The 20058-nt window shown below is 49.7% G+C and overlaps 1 protein-coding gene across 4 annotated transcripts; it reads right to left on the reverse strand.

Moving 5' to 3' along the window:
• Positions 1–4338: 4338 nt before the first annotated feature.
• ATP6V0C (ATPase H+ transporting V0 subunit c) lies at positions 4339–15092 on the reverse strand. 4 transcript variants are annotated; one of them, XM_086855182.1, is made up of 5 exons: positions 11433–14416; positions 11139–11335; positions 10927–10979; positions 6237–6420; positions 4339–5168 (listed from the first exon to the last, which is right to left on the reverse strand). In XM_086855182.1, the coding sequence occupies exons 2-5, from the start codon at positions 11258–11260 to the stop codon at positions 4964–4966; spliced, it is 564 nt and encodes a 187-aa protein (XP_086711308.1). In that variant the 5' UTR covers positions 11261–11335; positions 11433–14416; the 3' UTR covers positions 4339–4963. The 4 variants fall into 4 exon arrangements, with proteins under 4 accessions (XP_086711308.1, XP_023792179.2, XP_086711307.1 ...); XM_023936411.2 differs by having other exon boundaries at positions 11139–14401; XM_086855181.1 differs by lacking the exons at positions 10927–10979; positions 11139–11335; positions 11433–14416 and adding an exon at positions 14704–15092.
• Between the last annotated feature and the right edge of the window lie 4966 nt (positions 15093–20058).

A 20058-nucleotide genomic window follows, 5' to 3' on the forward strand; every position in this document is an offset into this window, starting at 1 on the left:
ACCACTACACCTGCTTATCTGTGAAGAAAGGACCCATCTAAGCTGCTAAATCAAATTTGGATGTCAGAAGGCACGTATGGCACCCAAAATGCCTGTGGTCAAAATAGGTCTCTTCTCCAGGAACACATAAGCTAACAGGGCTGTGACAGTAACATTAGCTGGCAGTGGAAGAGATGCTGAGGTAAAGACAAATACTGACTGCACAGATAGGAACATCCACCAATAATTTCCTGCTTCAGGCCACCCAGAGCAGTGACAGAGCTTCACCTGAGAACCCTGCCCAGCCACACAGATCTAAGGCTTCTTCAGGCTGCCAGTCCCAAGCCTGGATCAGAGCGCTGAGATCTCCTGTCTGCACTGCTGGGAGAACTGAACAGCCTGTGTCAAGCGATAGGAATCTCCTCGTTGAGGCTGCAGGTATGTCGTCCAGCCCAGCTTATGGCATGTACTGCTAAATCTTACTACTTTGGATGTTCTCCTTCTATTTCTCAGCATTAAATGAACCCTGTCTTGCATTGCCAATACTACACACTCCTCTAATAATAGTTATATATTCTTTCTCCCCACTGCCCCAGAAATAGGTGGAGGGAATCACAGGCTGTAGTTTTGCTTGCATTTTCCTTAGCAAATGTGGATTTTTTTTCCTTCAGGATGAGTTATTTTTAACCTGGCTCAATTCCCAAATTAGATACACTGCCTGGCAGCAAGAGCAATTGTACCTGCGCACTAGGGAGGAGCTTGGGAGCCCATGGAGCAGCTACAGGAGCAGGGCTGGGGCCAGAACTACTGCTGCATGAGGGGCTGTTGAAATACAGCCTTGTCTTCTGATTTTCACAAGCACTCACAAAGATGTGTAAGAAATTGTTACAAGGCACACATGGAGGCTGCTTAGAAAAACTGCCAGTCTTGGGAATATACACAATTTCCCAAGGTTTGTCCTCAGCCTACCTCATGCAGACAGCCATTAGGAAAGGGTGGCTGAATTCACTCTCTGCCACTTAAGTCACCCTTTTCTTCTCTGCCAAAGGCAGAAAGCACAGGTGTAACAGCACAGACAGGGCAGTGCAAAGTGCCAGAAAAGGCTCCAGAACACACAGTCCCTGGTATCCCGTTGGTGAATCCTGAAGAGAAAGACCTGATCCTGTGGTGAGGGCAGCTTGTCCCTCAGCAAAAAGAAAATGGCAAAGGCAAGCCACCAGTTCCCCAGGAGCTGTCCTGCTCAGCTTGTTCTCTCTTGGGTCAGAGAGAGCTGTCAGGTACCTTGTGGGTACAGTGTGGGCCCCTAAATAAAGCCTTGGCCCCTAAACACTGTAAGATCAGGGCATGATTTTTGCCTGTGTGCTTTTGTGCTGTGACACAAGAACCAGCTTGGCTGAAAACCACTGATAGGAGTTGCAAAGCTGTGGCTGTCAGGAGCTCACTGAAGTGTGTCTTGCAGAAAAAATAACAGCATTTATTAGCTTTAAACAGGAACAAAAATGGAGAAGCATTTTGGGACACAATCCTTTGACCCTGAAACAGAAAATTCCCACTCCAAGGCAAGTGGCATTGCAAAGACTTGCTCTGGGTTCAATTTAATCATGACAAGAGAAAAAGATGGTTAATAGCTGTAAAACTATGGCTAGAGGTTGCAAGTCCTGTGCATCAGAGGCAAGTAACTCTCACCTGAGCAGTCATGGTTTGGACAGTACAGTGGGCTGGAAACAGCGGAATACCCTACAATCAGCATCCCTGTGGTCAGCCAGGAAACAAGGTTTACTAAGACCTGTAGTTGTTAGTTCTGCTGTTACTCTATAATTCGAAATAGCAACTTGGTTTCTGGGATCAGTTTGTCATAACAAGATTCGTATTTCCCCAAAGTTTATTTACTTTTCCAGGTTCCTATGCTTTTCTCTAAGCCAAATCTCCCCAGGAAAGCCAATCTCTGAGCAATCACAGATAAAATCCTGATACTTAAAAATGCTTCTCCAACAGAGTGAAACAAAAATTTGCAGCCTTTGGAAAAAAAACCCAAACAACAGTGTGAAAGGGTTAACAAAGAACAAGGTCAGCAGGCTCCGTGGAGGCATTGTCTGTGCTGGCAGCTCTGGCAGTGGGTCTTGAACCTCCCCAAGTCTGCACTGACTGCAGATGGCCCTGTCCCTGCGCTGCTGCAGAGCCCTGCTCCTCTCCTCTCCGCAAGGCTGACTCACTGCAGCTCTCCCAGCCACGCACGGAGCACCAAAGCACCATGGCTGTGCCGGCATTGCCACCCCCTTCCCCTCTTCTAAATCGACTACTGAGTCAGTCCTTGCCAGATGAGACTGCCCTCTGAGCTACCATGCTCCTGGCAGTAAAGGAATTTCAAAAACCCCAAAGGTCTCTCATATTCTTAATGCCCCAAATCACTTGAGAAATGTGCTGATGCAATAGTACCAGTGAAGGACTTGAAATGTGGGTTTTCAGCCAGGAGTCATCACAGAGGATTCAGAGCATCACTGTCATGGCTGAGACAACATGTGCAGACTGTTAATTTGACTCTGGGTTAATTTGTATGTCCTTGGCACAAAGTGATCTTCCCCCAGTCCATGCTCACCCCAGCTCTGCTCTTCTTGCATGAGTTTATATACTAATGACAAAGGCTTCATGTTCTGAGTCATGAAGCAAAATGCTATTGAAGGGATTTTCCCTGCATTGGTTCTACAAGTACCTAGTAACTGTCTCTGCACAATGTCACCAACCTACAAGGGACCTTAGGGGTGATTAGAACAGGGGGCCTTTCAATCAGTTGGAGGTGCTGTTCTCTTTAATGTCATTTCGCTCACATTCTTGTCAGCTAGCATGAAGACTGGCAGTGGTGTCTCCTTACAGAAGGTAAAAGCAGATGTTAAGCATATTTGCAGCCTCAGCTAGGACCTTCTCCTCTCCTCCCACACAATTTGACTTGCCAGATTAAATCCTCTCACCAGAATGACAAGCTGGATGCAGCATCCTCTCCAGAGCCTGGGTTTGGGATTCATCTCCCAGCTGCACCAGGAAGGCTCCCTCTGCAGCCAGTGTGAGACACAATTAACCTACAGATTCCATAAACCTTTATGACCACCCTGGGGAAGCCTAATTCAGAGGTTTAGTCTACTACTTTTGCTGATGAAAAGAATGACCAAAATAATTCAGATCAGGAATTATTCCTTCCCCTGGCCACTGCTTCAGCAGGCATATAGGATTTTCCTTTAGTCACCTTATGCCTCTGTACACTCCCACCACCACCTCTGCTCACACTGCCATAAGGCAAAGCCCTTCCCAAACAAAACCAGCCCAGCCCAGTCCACTGAGAGGAACTGCAGAGAGATCAGTGTTTTATCAAACAGCAAAAAAATAAACCCATTCCTTTGGTATTAATTGTTGATGACCCAGACAGAATGATTGGCTCATAGCTAGAGTCTCCTGAATGCTTAGGTGGACATGGTGGCACCAGGCCTGGGGAACACCCTTGCCAGGTTAGAAGCTCCAAACAGCTTCAATGAATTCCTTATGTTCTGGCCACATCTCTCCATGGTACCTGCACCATTCACTGGACAGGTACCTTGGTGAAACACACACATTTTCATTCCCAACTAGGTGACACATCCCTCCACATGCATCAGCTTGGTTTGATGCCAAAGGCTAGCACCAGGTGTGAGTAGTAACAATCTGGCTTGAACATTTGGCTCTGCTCTCTAAGCTGCAGACTTGCCAGTGCTAACTGGGACCAAGCTTTACCACTGAAAGGGTCCAACACGTATTTCCCATATAAGCTTGGCAGTACTCAAATCCTCAGGCCAGAGAAGGCTGCTCCCACACTCAGCGGCTGCAGCAGCAGTATCTCCCAGCTCAAATGGTCCCATGATTTAAAAGATAAAAATACAAGTTCTTGACTGAAGCCATTTTGTTGATGAGACTATTGTTGAGGTACTTCAGAAGCAATTACTGTTCACAGTACAGCTTCCAAGCAGCTCAGCTTCTGCAGGGCCAGCACAAGGACAGGCTGCTTCTTTCCTGACAATGGTGCTCCTCTCCTGGTCACAGGCTGCAGCCTGTACCCTTTCTCCCTGACCCCTGCTTACAGAGCACCACACTGAGCCAGATGTGGTCAGTGTGAGCACAGCCCTGCATCCCTGCTCACCACAAACATGGCTCATGGCAGCAGCTGGGAACCACACTGCCACAGCCCAGGAGAAAGGGAAAGTTGTGGCAGAGCTGGCAGCATCACACTGGCATGCTGACCAGTCACTTCAGGAACCTCCTCCCTTGAGGGACCTCACCCTCTTCCCAAAGGAGGGGCAACAGCTGGAAATCAGAGCCAGGGAGTCATTACAGCAATGTAGTGAGGAAGTTTTATTTGGAAACATGGTAGAAGTTTGTAACCCAACACTGGGTGCACAACTGATGCCGGAGCATACGCAGTTACTATTGAAACACAGGAGTGTTTCGGACAATTGCTGTAATAAAACACAAAATTCTCATACTCCAATACCAGGACACTACAGCAATCTTGAGAATCAAAATTACATCCAAGGAATTCTCTGCACTTACAATTGACCCCACAGTGTAATCTACCTATATATAAGATTAATATATATAGCATGGGAAATTGAAAATCCTTGCTCCATAGATGTATGAATGTCAAGTCTTTTATAAATAAACATCCAGTGAAGAGAAAAAATTACATTTCTAGTTCATATTTATACATAAAATACTAACAGCAATGGGTGGAAAATTGCACACAGGCCACTCCAAGCCATGCAGCAGGCTTGGAGCAGCCCATCCAAGTTAATATTGAAGTACACACAGGACAGACGAGTCACTAACAGATATTGCGCATTTACAAGAGATCAACTACCAAATCGGGACAACTGTACACATTGGAGAAACCATTTTCATTCTGGAGCTTTTTTTTTTTGTTAAACGTAGATTTGTTACATCTCTTTACATCATACTGCAACATTTACTTCGTGGAGAGGATAAGGGCAACAATGAGGCCGTAGAGACCCAAGACTTCAGCGAAGATCAAAATGAGGATCATCCCCACAAATAACCTGGGCTGCTGTGCTGTACCCCGGACACCTGCATCGCCCACAATGCCGATGGCAAAGCCAGCAGCCAGACCGCTGAGACCCACGCTCAAGCCAGCACCCAGCTGAAGGAAGCTCCTGTGGAACAGAGACGCAAGAGTTTCAGTGGCAAAGAACAGGACACCCAGCCTTTAAGCCCCTAACTCTTTCAACAAGCCCAATATGTCTCACTCCCGACTCTAATACTTAAAGAAACAGGCAGCAGTGAATGATTTTCACCTCATGTTCATGTGTTTGGCTCATACATCAAAGTGAGTTACTGGGCTCATCTGGCCACCAGCAGGCTCAGCATGGTGTCAGAGCAGCACTTACTAGCACTTGCAGCAATGCCTGCCCCATGGTGCTGTGCAGCCTGTTAGCAGCTGCTCATCTCCAACCTTTAGCAACCTTATACAGCCACAGCACATCCAGGTGTCTTGCACAGCAGGAACTGGGCAGGAATGGTTTGGTTTTCCAAGGAGAGCAGTCCCTATTAGTGTCTGCCCACCTGGTAATTGCAAAGGACCATTTGTATCTGCTGTTTTAGACCATGTCATGTTATGCCAAGCACACTGCTCATAGGTACAGTCTGTACAGCAACACAGATACTTGTCACACTCTAGCAGCACTGTTTAATTCCAAGAGGGCTCAATCACACCAGTTCCAGCTGTTCTGAGAAGCCAAAAGGAGATTAAGTTTCAGACTGTAGCTGCTATAGAGGCCTGATGTATAGCTCAAGGATTGATTTACCAGCACATAAAGCAATATTAATTATTCACTTACATCTCCCAGGCAACAGCAGAACTATTTAGACAGTATTGCAAACACCTGTGCATCCAGGCCTAGAGTCTGGCATCATGACCAAAGCTTTGCCTCCTATTCCAGTGCTGCCTGCACACAGCTTCTTTTAAGCCACAGCCCCCCTACATGAGCAGTGGGATGCCCGATTGATCTGTGACAGCCAGTACAACCAACTGAGCAGGTGGCTCCACTGGGGCTGAGGCATCCAGCAGGACAGCTGGAATCTAGCCTGTGCTCCTAAGCCTAGCCCAGCAGCATTTAGCACTGCCAGCCTTTCCAGGGGCCTTGAGCCAAAACCACCCCCACACAAAGCATCAAACAGTGACAGGACAGTCTGAAACAGACCCACCGGATGCACCAACTTACTTGAATAGTGTGATGTCAGGTGAGAGGGCATTGGCAATGAGCACTGCCACTACGAGGCCATAGATTGCTATAATACCAGCCATGACCACAGGGATGATGGACTTCATGATCAGCTCAGGCCTCATGACAGACATGGCTGCAATACCTGTGCCACTCTTTGCAGTTCCATATGCAGCTCCCAAGGCTGGAAGAGAAAAAAATGCATTAGACATCCCCAAATACCATTTCTTTCACTAGGCTGCAGTTAAAACAGCCAAGTCAGCACAAGGAAGGATTGTGCAAAATGAACATGGTCATGTGACAGCCAGGAATACTCCCCTAAGGGATGGGGAAGTGACCTACCCAGAGTCCTATTCCAAAGATGAGTAAGAAGTGATGTTCAAACACTACTGATAGCAGAATATCTTACCAGGCCAGCTTCACAGCAGGGCACACCCTAGCAGCCATCTATGCCCCTGCTTAGGGGCCAAAACCCAGTCTCAAGCTCAACTGGAGCTCCAGTGTTGTGACCTCCCAGAGTCCACAATGCAAGGCTCAACAAAGCACATCTGTCTACCCCAGCAGAACACAGCTGAGAGCTGGGCTACCTGAACCAAGTTCAAATGCACAGATCTTCATGGGGCCTGTTCTCCCACAAAACTCATTTGCCTATGCTTTGGCCCTGGAGTTAAACGTGCCACTGGCAGCTTCATCAGACACAGAAACAAACTCAAATACTACTGTTCCATGTCATTCCTTGGAGAAAGATTCTGGCACATGGAGAGGGTGACCTCACCTGTGACCTCACCTTGGGCCCAAACATTTGTCAATCCAATCACAAAGAATAGTTTGGCTTGTAGGTTAGAGAGGACCACAACCACCTTACACCTAAGGTTTACTCATCTCTGTCAACACAGAGACCTGCACAGGATGATGGGCTCTATCACCTGTACCTGAGACCAGCTGGAAGAGAACAAAGCACTACCCTGATGTCACCCTGAAAATTAAGCCTTTTGATCTTGTTTTCATAGTTTTAATTACTTTTCCAGGAAAGTAACTGTAAACATAAGTGTTTACACATTCCTTCTAAGAGACATCCTTTGATGGACATTTCACATGACCAGTGTGATTGGGAAGGTGGTAACTTAGTTATCTAATCCCTGGTCATTGTCATGAATCTATAAATACTGAAGTCAGAAAATAAAGTTACTTCTTTTCTGGTCATACCACTGAGACATTTGTGTGAATCGTTCCCTGTCCTTTAGTGACACCCCGAAGTAATTTCTGCCTTGAAAACTTTTTATTAGTTGCACAGAAGCTTCCTCAAATGCCTCATTCTTTGATTCTGCAGTACTTAAAAAGACACCTTTCCTTCCAGTCTTACTGGGGAATATTCTTGGAATTCCTTCCCAGCTTCCTACTTCATTCACCATCACCCAGAGATGACAGCATGTCAACTGCCAGCCAGGAATAAGTCCCTGAAACAGGAGAGATAGGCATATGGAAGGGCAGGCAGTCTCCTTTTCTGACACCATCAAGATTGTCTTCAGAGGTCAGCCCTATCTGGCAAGAAAATGTTCTTGCATCTGTTCTAAAAGACTGCTGGAGTGTATTTAAACCACAGACATTTAAAGTCTTTGTACTGTTCTGAGACTTAATAGTTGAGTTTGCTCCACCCACAGAAAACTAAGGTTTCTCCAAGGGAGACCTGATTGTTCCACAAAGATCTGTAACTGCCTTGCACTGGTATCCAAGTGTGAGATTGTGCACCTTGTCACAACAAGAGTTGCTGGAATGTATCTGGAGGAGTCTGGATATATACTTTCCTGCTTCTCACTTAGTACTCCCATAAAGCCCATCTTTGGAGCAGTCATCCTCCTGGCTTGGCACCAGACCATTCATACAAACAGCACCGCTACACTAACACAAGGTTCATTCTTAGAAGGAAGTTCAGTTTTATTTACAAAAACCTAAGGGGAAAGTCTCATTAACTACCAATTTGCTCTGTGCTAGCAAAGCTCTTGAACCTTGACTGGCACCAAGTGATGGGAAGGGCTATTTTGGACAATTCAGAACTAGAACCCAAGTTAAGAAGCTTGAGCAATGAGCATGTTCTATCTGCAAATATAAGATGAACCTGGAAATTAGCACATGGATTTAATCAGCCATTTCAGTGAAGGCTCTGTTTAGAGTCTAACCCTTACAAAGTCTAGAAAGAAACTACTGACTTGAACTAGGAACCATTTTTGTTGGATGAAGCATCTTCTAATGGCTGGACTAAGTCTGAATCCTGGTTCCACCATCTACGCTGGGTACAGAATTTAGCAGAAACCACTTCTGTCTGCAATATTTTACAAATCTCTGGAAAAATGCAGAGGCTCATGACGGAAGTTCACTATTTAAAGTTATACCAGTTGTCACCTCCTCCAAGCATTAAGCTACTCAGGGGTGTTGCAATTAATGCAGCTAAGTATTAGAGAAGGTGATTTCGTAACCCCACTTACAGAAAGTCAGCTTGCTCAAGCTTCTGTGGAAGGGCAGTGCAGCACAAGTTTGTCAGCTTCATGTCAAAAGCCCAGAAGAGGCCAGATCTTATGCCTTGAACTTGTTTTAGACACAGTTTGAAAGAACTGTTTACCAGTCTTCACATGGTAGCCTTAGATGCCACTGAACCTCTACTGAACTCCCACTGGTGGCCACACAGAGCTTCAGAGCTGGGACATCTGCTCCCAAGGAAGCCTTTACCCACACCCCAACCAAGAGACATCTCCAGCACCTTATAAGGCAACTTTACAGCATTTCACTAGCCTAGCAAGTTGGGTCATTGACATTATCCCAGTATTACAAGCAAGGTGTCAAAGCTTCCCACCATGACCCAGCCTCTAGTGGTACAGCCACTCAGTTTTGGGCCATGGACACCCTTGACAATGTTCTTGCACACCTTCACCTCCACCTTGCAGCAGCTCTGAAAAACTGAAGCACATGTATTTCATATGCTACATTTAAATATTCCTGATTGATTGGAAGGACATGTTTTCCAAAATCTCAGTGAACAGGATTTGAGGAGGTCTGTGACACACACTGGAAATGGGGCAAGAGCTGTACCTCTACTACTCACCAAGACTCTTTTTTTGTGTCAGTTCATCCAGATCCCTCACCTCTAACGTACAGACCAAGCAAGCTCCAAACACTACTTTTAAAGAGGCAGACCTGTCAAATATACCTGGCAGGTGGAGATGTACTCCACCTATCGAGTTCACCAGGAAAGGAATCCATCCTGGTCTCTAACCAGGAATTATGCTATTTGGAAGTTCAATGGTGTCACAATACAGAGAAGTTGCAATGCACATCATTCAAGACCACCTACTCCCAGTAAGCCTGTTTCAAAGGTCAACTCCCTTGTGAAATACTTGATTTACTCCTTCAACTCATCACTGGTTACCATCACAGCAAGTATGAAAGACCATTAGGTACAAGCACTTACATCTGGAGCCTTTTAAAACTAATCATTATCAAATGGGCTGCCCTCTGCAGTATGCAGGCTTCCCTGCCAATTCACCAACATCTATTCATCCCTGAGCAGGTTATTCTTAAAAGGCTGGAAAAATGTTAGATGTGACATCCAGGTCAAGTACAGTACTTGCTTTGCCATGCCTGAAACCTGGGCACTTCCAAAGAAACAGGTTGCCTTCCACAGGCTGGCCCTGCCCCCTCCCACCCCACCTCAGGTTACAGAAATGGATACCCTTGAAAAACCCTGTTGCTCAGCCCAGGTGATCTCCACAGAACAGACAAGCTGTGTTAGGGGAACTGTACCAGAGCCTATGCAAATTCCCATCACAGCAGCTGAAGCCTGTTCCCTAATGAAAACCTGCAGAGTAAACAGCAAAGTTGCCCTACAGGAAGCTGTAGACGCTGAACCTTTTACTGAATCATCTGTTTCAGGACTAGGGACAGTTTTTTTTTCTTCCAAAATGTAATGAAAGGTTGTGGGTATTTCCACCAGGCCTGGCACTGTCAGCCTACAGCACTATCAAAAATTCTCCAAGTCTGACAGGCCTTTTACAATTGTGTAAGTACATCTGAGAACTTAGAAGACCACCAGCTCTTTGAGATGTTGCTGTAATAGCAATAAAGGAAAATAAAGCATCTGCCCGTCAACTGTCCAAGAGCTGCTTCAATTGACACTCTAAATTGCCCGACAGCACACAGAGCTCTTTGATTTTGTAAATATAGTAAAACACTTATAGCATGGAGCACAGGTTTGTCCTTCTGTAAGCAGCAAAGTCCATCCAGCCACTTGTTATGTACCCTTATCATCATAAAGGCTCCCTTCTAACACCTTAAAGATAACCCGTTTCACAAGGTGGGTGACCAGTGTATTCCTGGTACTGACTGGCAGAGCACTGTGTTACACCACTTAGCAAGACACCTTCCCAACCAGCAGGTCTTAGGGGAGCTCAGAGCACTCAGCAGCACCCACAACTCTGCTGCCCCATTGCTGTGGCATGGGATAGCCCAGGTCCCCTGCCTGCACCCAGCAGACACTCCTGTGGCCAGAGCAGCCTGACCCAAAGCCTTGTGCTCACAGAATACACAGCCTGAAGGAAGTGAGTGCAGCCAGTTATGCTTCACTGGAGAAGCACACACTGCTGTAAACCATTGCTTCAAGGAGTACCCAAAAGCCTGGTCAGGCTGGGATGCTGCTCACCTTGCAACATGTGTGTGCAACCAGTCAGGCTCTGGAGACAGAAGAGGCCAGTTCTAGGAAGGAAAAAAGGAAGCTCACCAAGAGGTCCTGAGGTAGCTGCCATCCACATTCATTGGTGCTCCCAGTGTTCCCACTAGAAACAAAGCACCTGCAGGCTGTGTAATGACTCCAGGGTGACACAGGGATCCATGAGGAAGCCATAGTAACTTAACTGCTTAAGCCATATTCTGCAGAGCCAATGGTTTATACTGATGATCCATCTCATGTTCAGATGTTCCCAAGACTGGCATTTACTGAGAGGAAAGGATGCCCTTGCTGAGATGCTGTCCCTCATTCTCAAGCTGTAGAAACATCGCCTACCTCACTTCTGTCACAGCACTCAGGTCTTAGCCATCCACTGCTTTACCTGCTGTTAAGGACAAAGGCTTAAGCTAATCTCTGCTGCATTCTGGTAGCTCATACATCTGCCCACAACACAAGGACCCTCATTTGGAATAGAAAATTACCTTGAGCTGCATTCTGCCATTTCATTTTTACGTGCAAGCAGCTCTCCTGTTCCACCTCCCCACCTCTCAGACAGTATTTTGGGAAGCACAGGTGCCATTTGCCTTTGGGGATGCAAGTTGTTTATAGCCATGATGCCTCCCAGAATCAGACTGTGCAGGGCTGTCAGCTGCATCAGGCTACATGTTCTGAGCCAGCTATTTCACCATGGAGGTACCTTAAAAGCCAACCAACTGCTATAATATCTAAAGCCCTACTTTAAAAAGAAAGTACTGTTTCATTGGCTCTACAGCAAAAATGAGAAGACACAAGACAAATTTAATACTGTTGGTTAAAGTTCTCTTCATGAGGAATCTTCCTGCTGCTTGGCAGTGCAGCAGGTATTGAAGGCACTGAATGCTCAGCGAGAGTTCAGCCCTAAGGGCAACTCCTCTCACCATGGAGGGCACAGTGGACACACTTGTGACAGCTCTGCACAGAGCACCAGCACACACAGAACCAAACAGCTCTGTCCAACACCACACTTGTCTACTCTGGTGCAGTCAAATCACATGGAAAAGCTACAATAATTTAATCACTCAACACCACCTGACCCTGAGCCACCGCATTTCAAACATGGGAAATAAGGAACTGCAGCAATGAGAACAAGTTGTAATCTGCAAATAACCAGACAGCCTCAAAGATGGCCAAGGTCACAGCAGCCTGCTCTTGTCTCTTGCTGACCAGAACAAGTTCTGCTATCTATTTACCATCAGCAAGTAATGCTCACATATCACACAGGACTGCTCCAAGTAACTTGTTTTCATATCAAACCAGCTTGCACAGTACAGAACCTGAACATGTTTACTAGAAACATGTATTGGAACTACAAGCTCCACAAGAATGTGATCTTTAGATACATCATGAGTCAGACATGATCACTGCACTAATTAACACTGATCCATGACAATTTTAGAGTTTTACACTGCTTGCCCAGATTTAGCTCCTTACTTCAAAATCCGGGTGATTTTTTTAACAACTAACATCAGAACATGCTGTGATGTCACATGCCTGTTACAAAAGCTACAAAATGCTGCAAGTTTTAATTTATCCTATGTTGACACCTCTGCCATTTTGCCTTAAAAATATAAACTGCTTCACTGAACAGTCACATCTAAGAAACAATTTCCCATTAGCAGTATCTATAACCTGTTGTTCAGCACCTGAACCCACCACTGGCCCTGGCAAGAGTACCTTGCATGGCTCAGACCTACTGGTATTACAACATCACTGAGGTCAGGAAAGACCTCTAAGCTCATTGAATGCAGAACTACCTGACAGAGATTCTGCATCAAGGACCTCTCACAAACCATCTGCCACATGACAGACACCAAACCTTCATCAATACAGCTTATGCAGTGACTTTGCAGTCCCCATCTCAAACCTTTCCCTTGCAATCCCACAGCACCATGCTGTCATACTGCAGCTTCTAGGAAAGGCTTCCCTGCTGGTTCAGGCACGCCAGCACAACTCCAAATTCCTGTTAAAGCGCTGACTCAAGTCCACATCCCTCACTGAAGCTTCGGCTGAAGCACACTCACGTGTCACAAACCTGGTGTCTAAAGCCATACAGCCATGTTCCAAAATCCATTCTGCAAGAGGAAACCAGCAATTCCTTCCTTGGAAAGAAATCTCACTATTTAGAACCATTTTGCAAAATGCAGTGAACTGCTGATTATTTTTTCCCAACAAGTAACTAGGTCTTAGTTTCTTCTTCCATTATCTTTAGTAGCCAAGAGGCAGGTAGGTCAGCAGTCCCAACTCTGGCTCCTGTGGCATTTCAACCATTGAGTTTTCAGGAAAATTCTTACCTGTCAAGCGTGAGTACAATGTCTGAAACCCAAGGTGGCAAGCCACTGACTGCTCTCAGCATGGACATCCGCATCCTACCACCAGGTACAAACTAAGCAAGACTAAACACGGCCAACCAAACTTTTGTTTTATCGAGAAATCAAGTCACAAATGTGGCTGGTGTGGAACCAGTCCATGTTGCCCACACCAGCATGGCTAGATAGCTTCCTCTCAAACGCTAGTTTTAATCCACAGTCCACTTGGCTCTCTGCGTGATTTCATCTCCCACACTCATCAATCAAGGGCAGCTTCCCTAAATCCATACTGCAGACCCAGCCACCATCCCAGTGGCCATATGAGGATCATATGACACAATGAGATCCCAAGCAGCGCTTACACAGCTTGAACTACAACAAATTCAATACCAGAAGGGTGCCAAATGAGGTGGGAGATGAAGACAAGTCAGTATGTTCATGTCTGTGGAGACATGGGCTAAGCCTTCAGAAGGGAAGGCCAAATCGGTTCCTAATTGTTTTATTCCCATATGACACCTACAATTGGGAAAAAAACAGCTGAAGCCTTCTCCATGTTACATCCCAAAGGAAACAGCAGGTCTGCACCCATCAGGGAGCAGCAAACGCTGTGCAGAACAGCAGTCATCTTCTGCAGGAGGTTTAAAAAGGCTCTGAGAAACAAGGCATTAAAGGATGGTCTTTCTGGCATAAACCAGCATTTATGATCCCTACATCTGTGCTCCTTCAGTGGGAAGAGCGGTGCCGCAGGATGACCCAATTTACACCGCACCGAGTTCGCTGCCTAGAGACGCAGAGGGAGGGCCATGGAGCAGGGCTTCCCCCGTGCCCCGGCATCCCCGTTCCACAGGCTGGTTCAGGAGCCTGTCCATTGCCCGCAATGCCATTAACGCCTCTACGGTAGACTGCCCGCCAAACGACTGCACATTTATGTTTAATCCCGCTGAAAACTAGTCTCGCATTATGCAGGGAATGGTTTAAACACCAACCACCACCGATTCACGGTGGGAGAAACGCCGCCGCTGCGGAGGCCAGGGCAGGCAGAGCCCCGGGGATTCCACGGGCAGCGAGCAACCCCCTCGCCACCGCGGGGCCACCGGGGAGACCCCAACCCGCGGCTGCCCGGAGGAAGGGGGCAGGGGGGCCCGCCTGGGCGGCGCCGCCGCAGTCACGTGGCTACGGGGGCTCCGCCGGCGGTGACATCACCGGCACGGACCCTCCGCTGCCCCCGAGAGCCCGGATGGAGCGGGGCGGGGCGCCCCAAGGCCCAAAGAATTCCGGCCCCCGCCGCCGATGGCGCCCCACCGGGGCGGGGGAGTGGCAGAGAAATGAGAAGCCGCTTCCCCCACACCGTGCTCCCCCCTCTTCCCCACCCTCTCCCCGGCCCCTCCGGTTGCCGGTCAGTGCTCACCGCTAAACACCATGGCGGCCGAAGCGCCCATCACGGCGAAGAAGGAGGCGTACTCAGGGCTGGCGCTGGAGGACATGGCTGCGCGGGCCGGGCCGGGCCGAGGCGCCGCTGGACTGGAAGCGCGAGAGGGCGGGGGAGAGGCGGAAAGCTCCGCCGCGGCGCCGGTCCTTGGCGGGCAATGCTCGGCCACAAAATGGCGGAGGCGCGGCGGGAGCGGGCGGGGCGGAGGGAGCCGGGGCGGGGGCACGGGGCGGGCGGCGGCGGGCCCGGGACACAGAAGCTCCGTCCCGGCGGGAGTGGCAGCGGCGCGCGCGCTGCGCCCTAAATACGGCCTCCGCAGGACAAAATGGCGGCGGCCCCTCCGTCACGTGATCGTACCCACCGCCCCCGCCCGCCCCGCCCTCGGCCCAGACCACGCGCGCGGCAGGGGGGACGCTCTCCCGCACGCTCCTCGCCCGTTCCCCCCGCGCCCCGGCCCCGTTCCTGCGGCGCTGCCGCCGGTGAGGCCCAGCGGCATCTGGGCTCCCCCGCGCGCCCTGGGTCGCGGTGGCCGCCCTTCACCGCGCCGGCAGCCCGGCTCTGATCTCCCGCCCTCGCTCCCCCCTCCGCGCCGCCCGGGTGAGCCCGTCCTGCCTGGAGGCCGCGGTCCGCTGAGCGTGATTCAGCTCTCATTAGCATAAGGGGCGTGTCCAGCTACGGGCCCGCCCCCGCGGCGGCGGCTCTTCCCCGGGCCGGGGGTGCGCGTGTCGTGTCCCCATGTCCATGTCCCCTGTCCCTCTGTCGTGTCCGTGTGTCGTGTCCCTGCTGCACCGCTCGGGCCGTGTCCTCGTCACCTGATCCTTGGACGCGGCCTCTGCCTTGTATCCCCGTGTTCGTGTGCCGTGTTCCGGTGCCGCACTCCCCACGATGCGTCCCATATGTCATGTCCTGTGTCCCATGTGCCGTGACCCCGGTGCCATGTCCTCCACAGCACATCCTGCGTGCCGTGTGCTACCTGCAATGCTGTGCCCCATTCCCTGTCAGGGCCTCGTCACCTGAGCTGTGGTGACCTGTCGTGGGCTTCCCATGAGGCATCAGCTCTACCCATAGGGTCTTGCTGACTTGGGGTCCCGTCTAGGGGCTTCCATCCCCTGTATTCCACATCCTCCCAGGGTTCAATACCAGTAGCTTCTGTTGAGAGTTCTACACCTATTCCATCCACCAGTCCTGTTCCCTTGGGTGTGATGAAAAGAACAGGCAGGGAGACCAGCTCCATCTTTAATGCCTTTATTGAGGTCAGCTCTAGGTGGGGGAGTTTGACCACTGCTGTTCCCAATGGACCACCCAGAGGAGAAGGTGTTCAGCTTTGCCACGTGGCAGAGCTGGGGCTTCCATCCTCACGAGAGTCCCTAGGCAGACTGTGGCTCATTGTAAGCCTAGGATAGTCATGGATAGCAAGTGTTGTATTTATGGCAACAAGGTCTGCAACATCAGGAAGTTGCTCAATGTTCTCCCTTGCTCTTCAGTGTAGTTTGGAGTCCGGTTTGTGCCATGGCTCGCTGATTCTAGGGGTCTTTAGATGTTAATCCCACTTCCCGTGGGTGCTACCCCCCATGGGAGTTTGGCTCATCACATTCTGGGGGGTGCTGGGAGCAGCAGAGGCAATATGCAAGGCCAAGTGGCCATTAACAAGGCTGGTACAACAACATTGGGATTTAACAAACATGACACAGCATGGGGTATTTTAACAAAGAAGGCACCTTATGGTGACAACATTCTACTGTTCAAACTGTAAAAATCTTTGTGCACTACTCAGGAGGTCACATTTTACTCTACATGTGACAGCCAGCCTCCGGCCCATCCTTTCCCCAGGGCTGGAGGAGAGTGGGTGGGCTGGGTCTGAGCCATGGTATCATCCCTCCATAGGCTCTGCCACCTGCTCTCTCCTGCAGGCAGTCCTCTGAGCCAACCCCACCCCAAAACATCCCAGGGGGATGTTCCTACAGCCCATCCTGGAAGGGTGACTGATGCCATTCTGTTATCCAGGATCTGGGGGTTCATTAAGAGTTTCTGCTGCCACAAATATGGCTGAGCCTTCTGTGTCCCAAAACACCAGGCCTCTTAATTACTCAAGGGCCACCTGCCTTTTACCCTGTGTTGCCACTTTTCTGGACATCTCAGTCTTGTTAAAGCCCACAGGGAAACTGAGGTCAGGATTTACTTTGGCAAATTCCTTGCTGCTGCTTGAGCACAAAGGGCCCTGGCACTGCAGCGGGTAGAGCTGGCTGGCATGTGCTGCAGACTGGCATCAGGGCACACTGGTTCTGAGAGGGTGAGGAGTGGTGCCTCATCCCACCCTGGTGCTCAGGTCTGTGCCCTCCTGGTACTCACCAGGGCTGGCTACCAGCCCTCACCTAGACTGGACATCTCTCCCAACACTGTGCCTGATCTGGTTGCAGTGAGGGGACCCTGCAGAGTGCAGAGCCCATCAGAGCATCCTGGCTGGCAGGGATGAGCCCAGATATCTGCCCCATGGAATTTATCCATGGGTGGTGGGTGCTGCCATATTGTTGGGTGAGAGCTTCAAAACCTCAAGGACACCGACAGACTGGAGCAACACCAGCATCAATATTTGGAGCAGGAACACAGGGCCTGGGGTGGATTTTAGGGGCCCCTAGAGAATGCTCTTCCCCTTGTGCCTGCACCTGCTGCCTCCCTGTGCCTCTCCCGGGTCCCAGTGGGCAGCCCTGGCTGCGAATGGAGCAGCTCCATAGATGCGCACACCATCATGCCATGTCCGACTAGGATGCTATGCTAACTCCATGCCACCCACAGCCCCAGCCCCGCTGCCCCTCACTGGCTGGTGGCTTCTCACAGATCATCCGGTCCCATCCCCACTCATTGCTCCATCTGCCAGGGAGCCGCCATCCCAGCGAACAAAGAGCCTCCTTGTAGCTGTGAGCTCACGAGTTGTGGCGGTGGTGGCGCTTTGGGAATGCCGTGTCTCTGGAGATGCTGAGCAGTGGGGCTCCAAGGGCCGAGCTTCCTTCCCTCCACCCTTTGGAACTGTGGGATACTGGGAGTCTCCTTGCTCCTGCATTGTGGTCAGGCACCTTGAGCCAAGCCCTCTTCTTTCTTCTTCTCCTCCCATGCTCTTTGTTTGGGACTCCTCAGTGCCTCTGGGTCTCAGTTCTCCAGTACTAAAGGTCCAATAAATTCACCTGAATTTGCTGATTCACAGCAAGGATATATTTTTAAGCTCTTGGCAACAAAATTTCCTTTCAAAACATTTCATTTTACATTTTCCTTGGCATGTATTTTTTCAGCCTCCTCCTACCCAGGGGGAGCCATGGAGGTCATGGTGGAGTTAGCATGGTTCCCACTACACATGCTGGTGCCAGCACCCTTAAAGGTTTGCGCAGAGGGAAGGTCTGGGTGCTAAAAACTAGAGCATCCACCTCATTTCACTCACCCAGGACTGCCCAGTCCTCCTCACTCTCTCCACACTCCCTTGGACTGATCAGGCCAATGGAGGGACTGTGGTCCAAGCATCCTCCTGAGATGCCCGTGGAGCCACACTGGTGGCCCAGGTGTGGCTGTGATCAGTGTATGGACACAAGAATGCACAAAAGTCCATGTGGGCCAGAGGAAGGGAAGGACTATTTGTATACTAGTGACAGCACATGTGACCTCTTCCAGCTCCCTGTCATGCCTGCTGTGCTGCAGCAGGTACCCAAAAGTAATTTAAGTCCTTTCTAGAATATTGCTGTTTGAAAGAACTGTGGCGCTCCCACCACCAGCAGCACTGCTACTGCAGCTGCGCCTCCTGGCCCCTGCAGACCTGAGAGCGATGGCATCCTTGGCTGGGGGCTCTCAGTCAAACCTGGCTCTGTTCTGACCCCATGGTTGCTGCACACACCCAGCCCTACCCAGGATGTCACTGTACTCCTGCCACCCCTCAGTGGGGACACCAAGGCTCTCATGCCAATTCTGCTTCTGCCTTGTGGAGGTGCACAGTTATTTCTTCCTCAGGGAAAGGGCAATGGAAGGAGGGAACAAAATTCAAAGCAAAATGGGAGGCAAACACAACATCAAAGGCAAAGAGCCAGAGCCTGAATGCAGAAAAACCCGAATTCCTGTTCCCACAGCAACCAGCACTCACCCCCTCGCCCTGGCGCCGGGCGCTCACCAGGCTGGCACCAACACACCCACATTTGCCTGGGGGACGTGAGGGTGGCACCTCCAGTTCTGCCTTTTTCTTTTGAGCTGAATTCACCACACAGTGTGGCATGGCACCACACCAAACCAAACCTAGCCTAAGAGGGATTTTGGGTTGCCTGTTCTCTTGCCAAGGAAGGAGCAGAGGGATGAAGTGGGCTTTCCAGCAGGTGCATGTGGTAGGTGCCACCACCTTTTGGGGGGTATTTTCTGAGTGGCCTAGTGGCAGATGACTCTCCTGCTGCCCTGGGTCTTGTCTGTGCATGGACCAAACATCCTGGAGAGCAATTTTAGAGGGCTCCAGCCTCTGTCAGCTGCTTCCAGTGAGCAGGAGCTGGAGACTGGCTACTCCATGCTGACGTATGGGACTCCAGGGCTGCTGACCTGCCCTGACCCAGCTGTATTTTTGGCAAGTTGAAGAGCTGTTTGCCAGGAGTTCTGCTTCTAAAAGCCACAGCAATGCTGGCAGTTTTGCTCATGCCACAAAGCAATTTGAAAGGGGTCTGAAAGCCAGCTGGGAGCACCCTGCCCCTCCAGGACAGGTCTGCATACAGAGGTGCCAGCATGGAGTTGCACTATTGCAGGACAGAGGTGCTTTGGCAGGGAATGCTCTTGTCTCCTGGGTGCCATGAGGGAATTTGGTGTTAAGGTGTTAAAAATGCAGCTCAGCTCAGGACAAGCCCAGGTGGACTTTCAGTCTGGAGGTCTGATAGACTCAGTGGAGCTGAGTGCCCCACTAGCTAAGTGAGCTAGTGCTGGGATTAGGAGGTCCCTGAAGGTCAGAGGAACTTGAGACTGTTCAAAAATATATGAGATATGTCAAGAAACTTGAGGGGGTTGCAAACTGTACATCTTTCTTTTGGTCATTTTCTGGGCAGACAGGTAGCTGATGTGATTTTTTCACAGGATGCTTAAAGGTGTATTTAGGTAATGATAGTATGGCCAGATATGATAGTCATTGCCATTTCTGAATAATGATGCAGGTGTACTGGTACGTTGTGACAAAGCAATTGCAGCTGTTTTTTGACTTCTTATGTGGCAGTAAATGTTCTGTTAATTGCAACTGATGTGAGAAATGCAGGTCTGGCAGTTGATGCATTGCCCTGGGCCTCGGCAGCAAGCGCTGGCCATCCACCAAACCCTGTGGAGGACTTTCTC

The sequence above is a fragment of the Cyanistes caeruleus genome, chromosome 17 (assembly GCF_971803275.1).
Source record: "Cyanistes caeruleus chromosome 17, bCyaCae1.hap1.1, whole genome shotgun sequence".
Lineage (NCBI taxonomy): Eukaryota > Metazoa > Chordata > Aves > Passeriformes > Paridae > Cyanistes > Cyanistes caeruleus.

What these genes read in the sequence shown, in the direction of transcription:
- ATP6V0C (XM_086855182.1), bottom strand. Translation starts at nt 11,260, where the DNA reads ATGAGGGACAGCATCTCAGCAAGGGCATCCTTTCCTCTCAGTAAATGC. An exon ending in TTGCACACACATGTTGCAAG is followed by an intron (nt 6,421 to 10,926) that starts GTGAGCAGCATC and finishes TTTCTCTTCCAG; the next exon opens with CCTTGGGAGCTGCATATGGA. An exon ending in CCTGACATCACACTATTCAA is followed by an intron (nt 5,169 to 6,236) that starts GTAAGTTGGTGC and finishes TCTGTTCCACAG; the next exon opens with GAGCTTCCTTCAGCTGGGTG.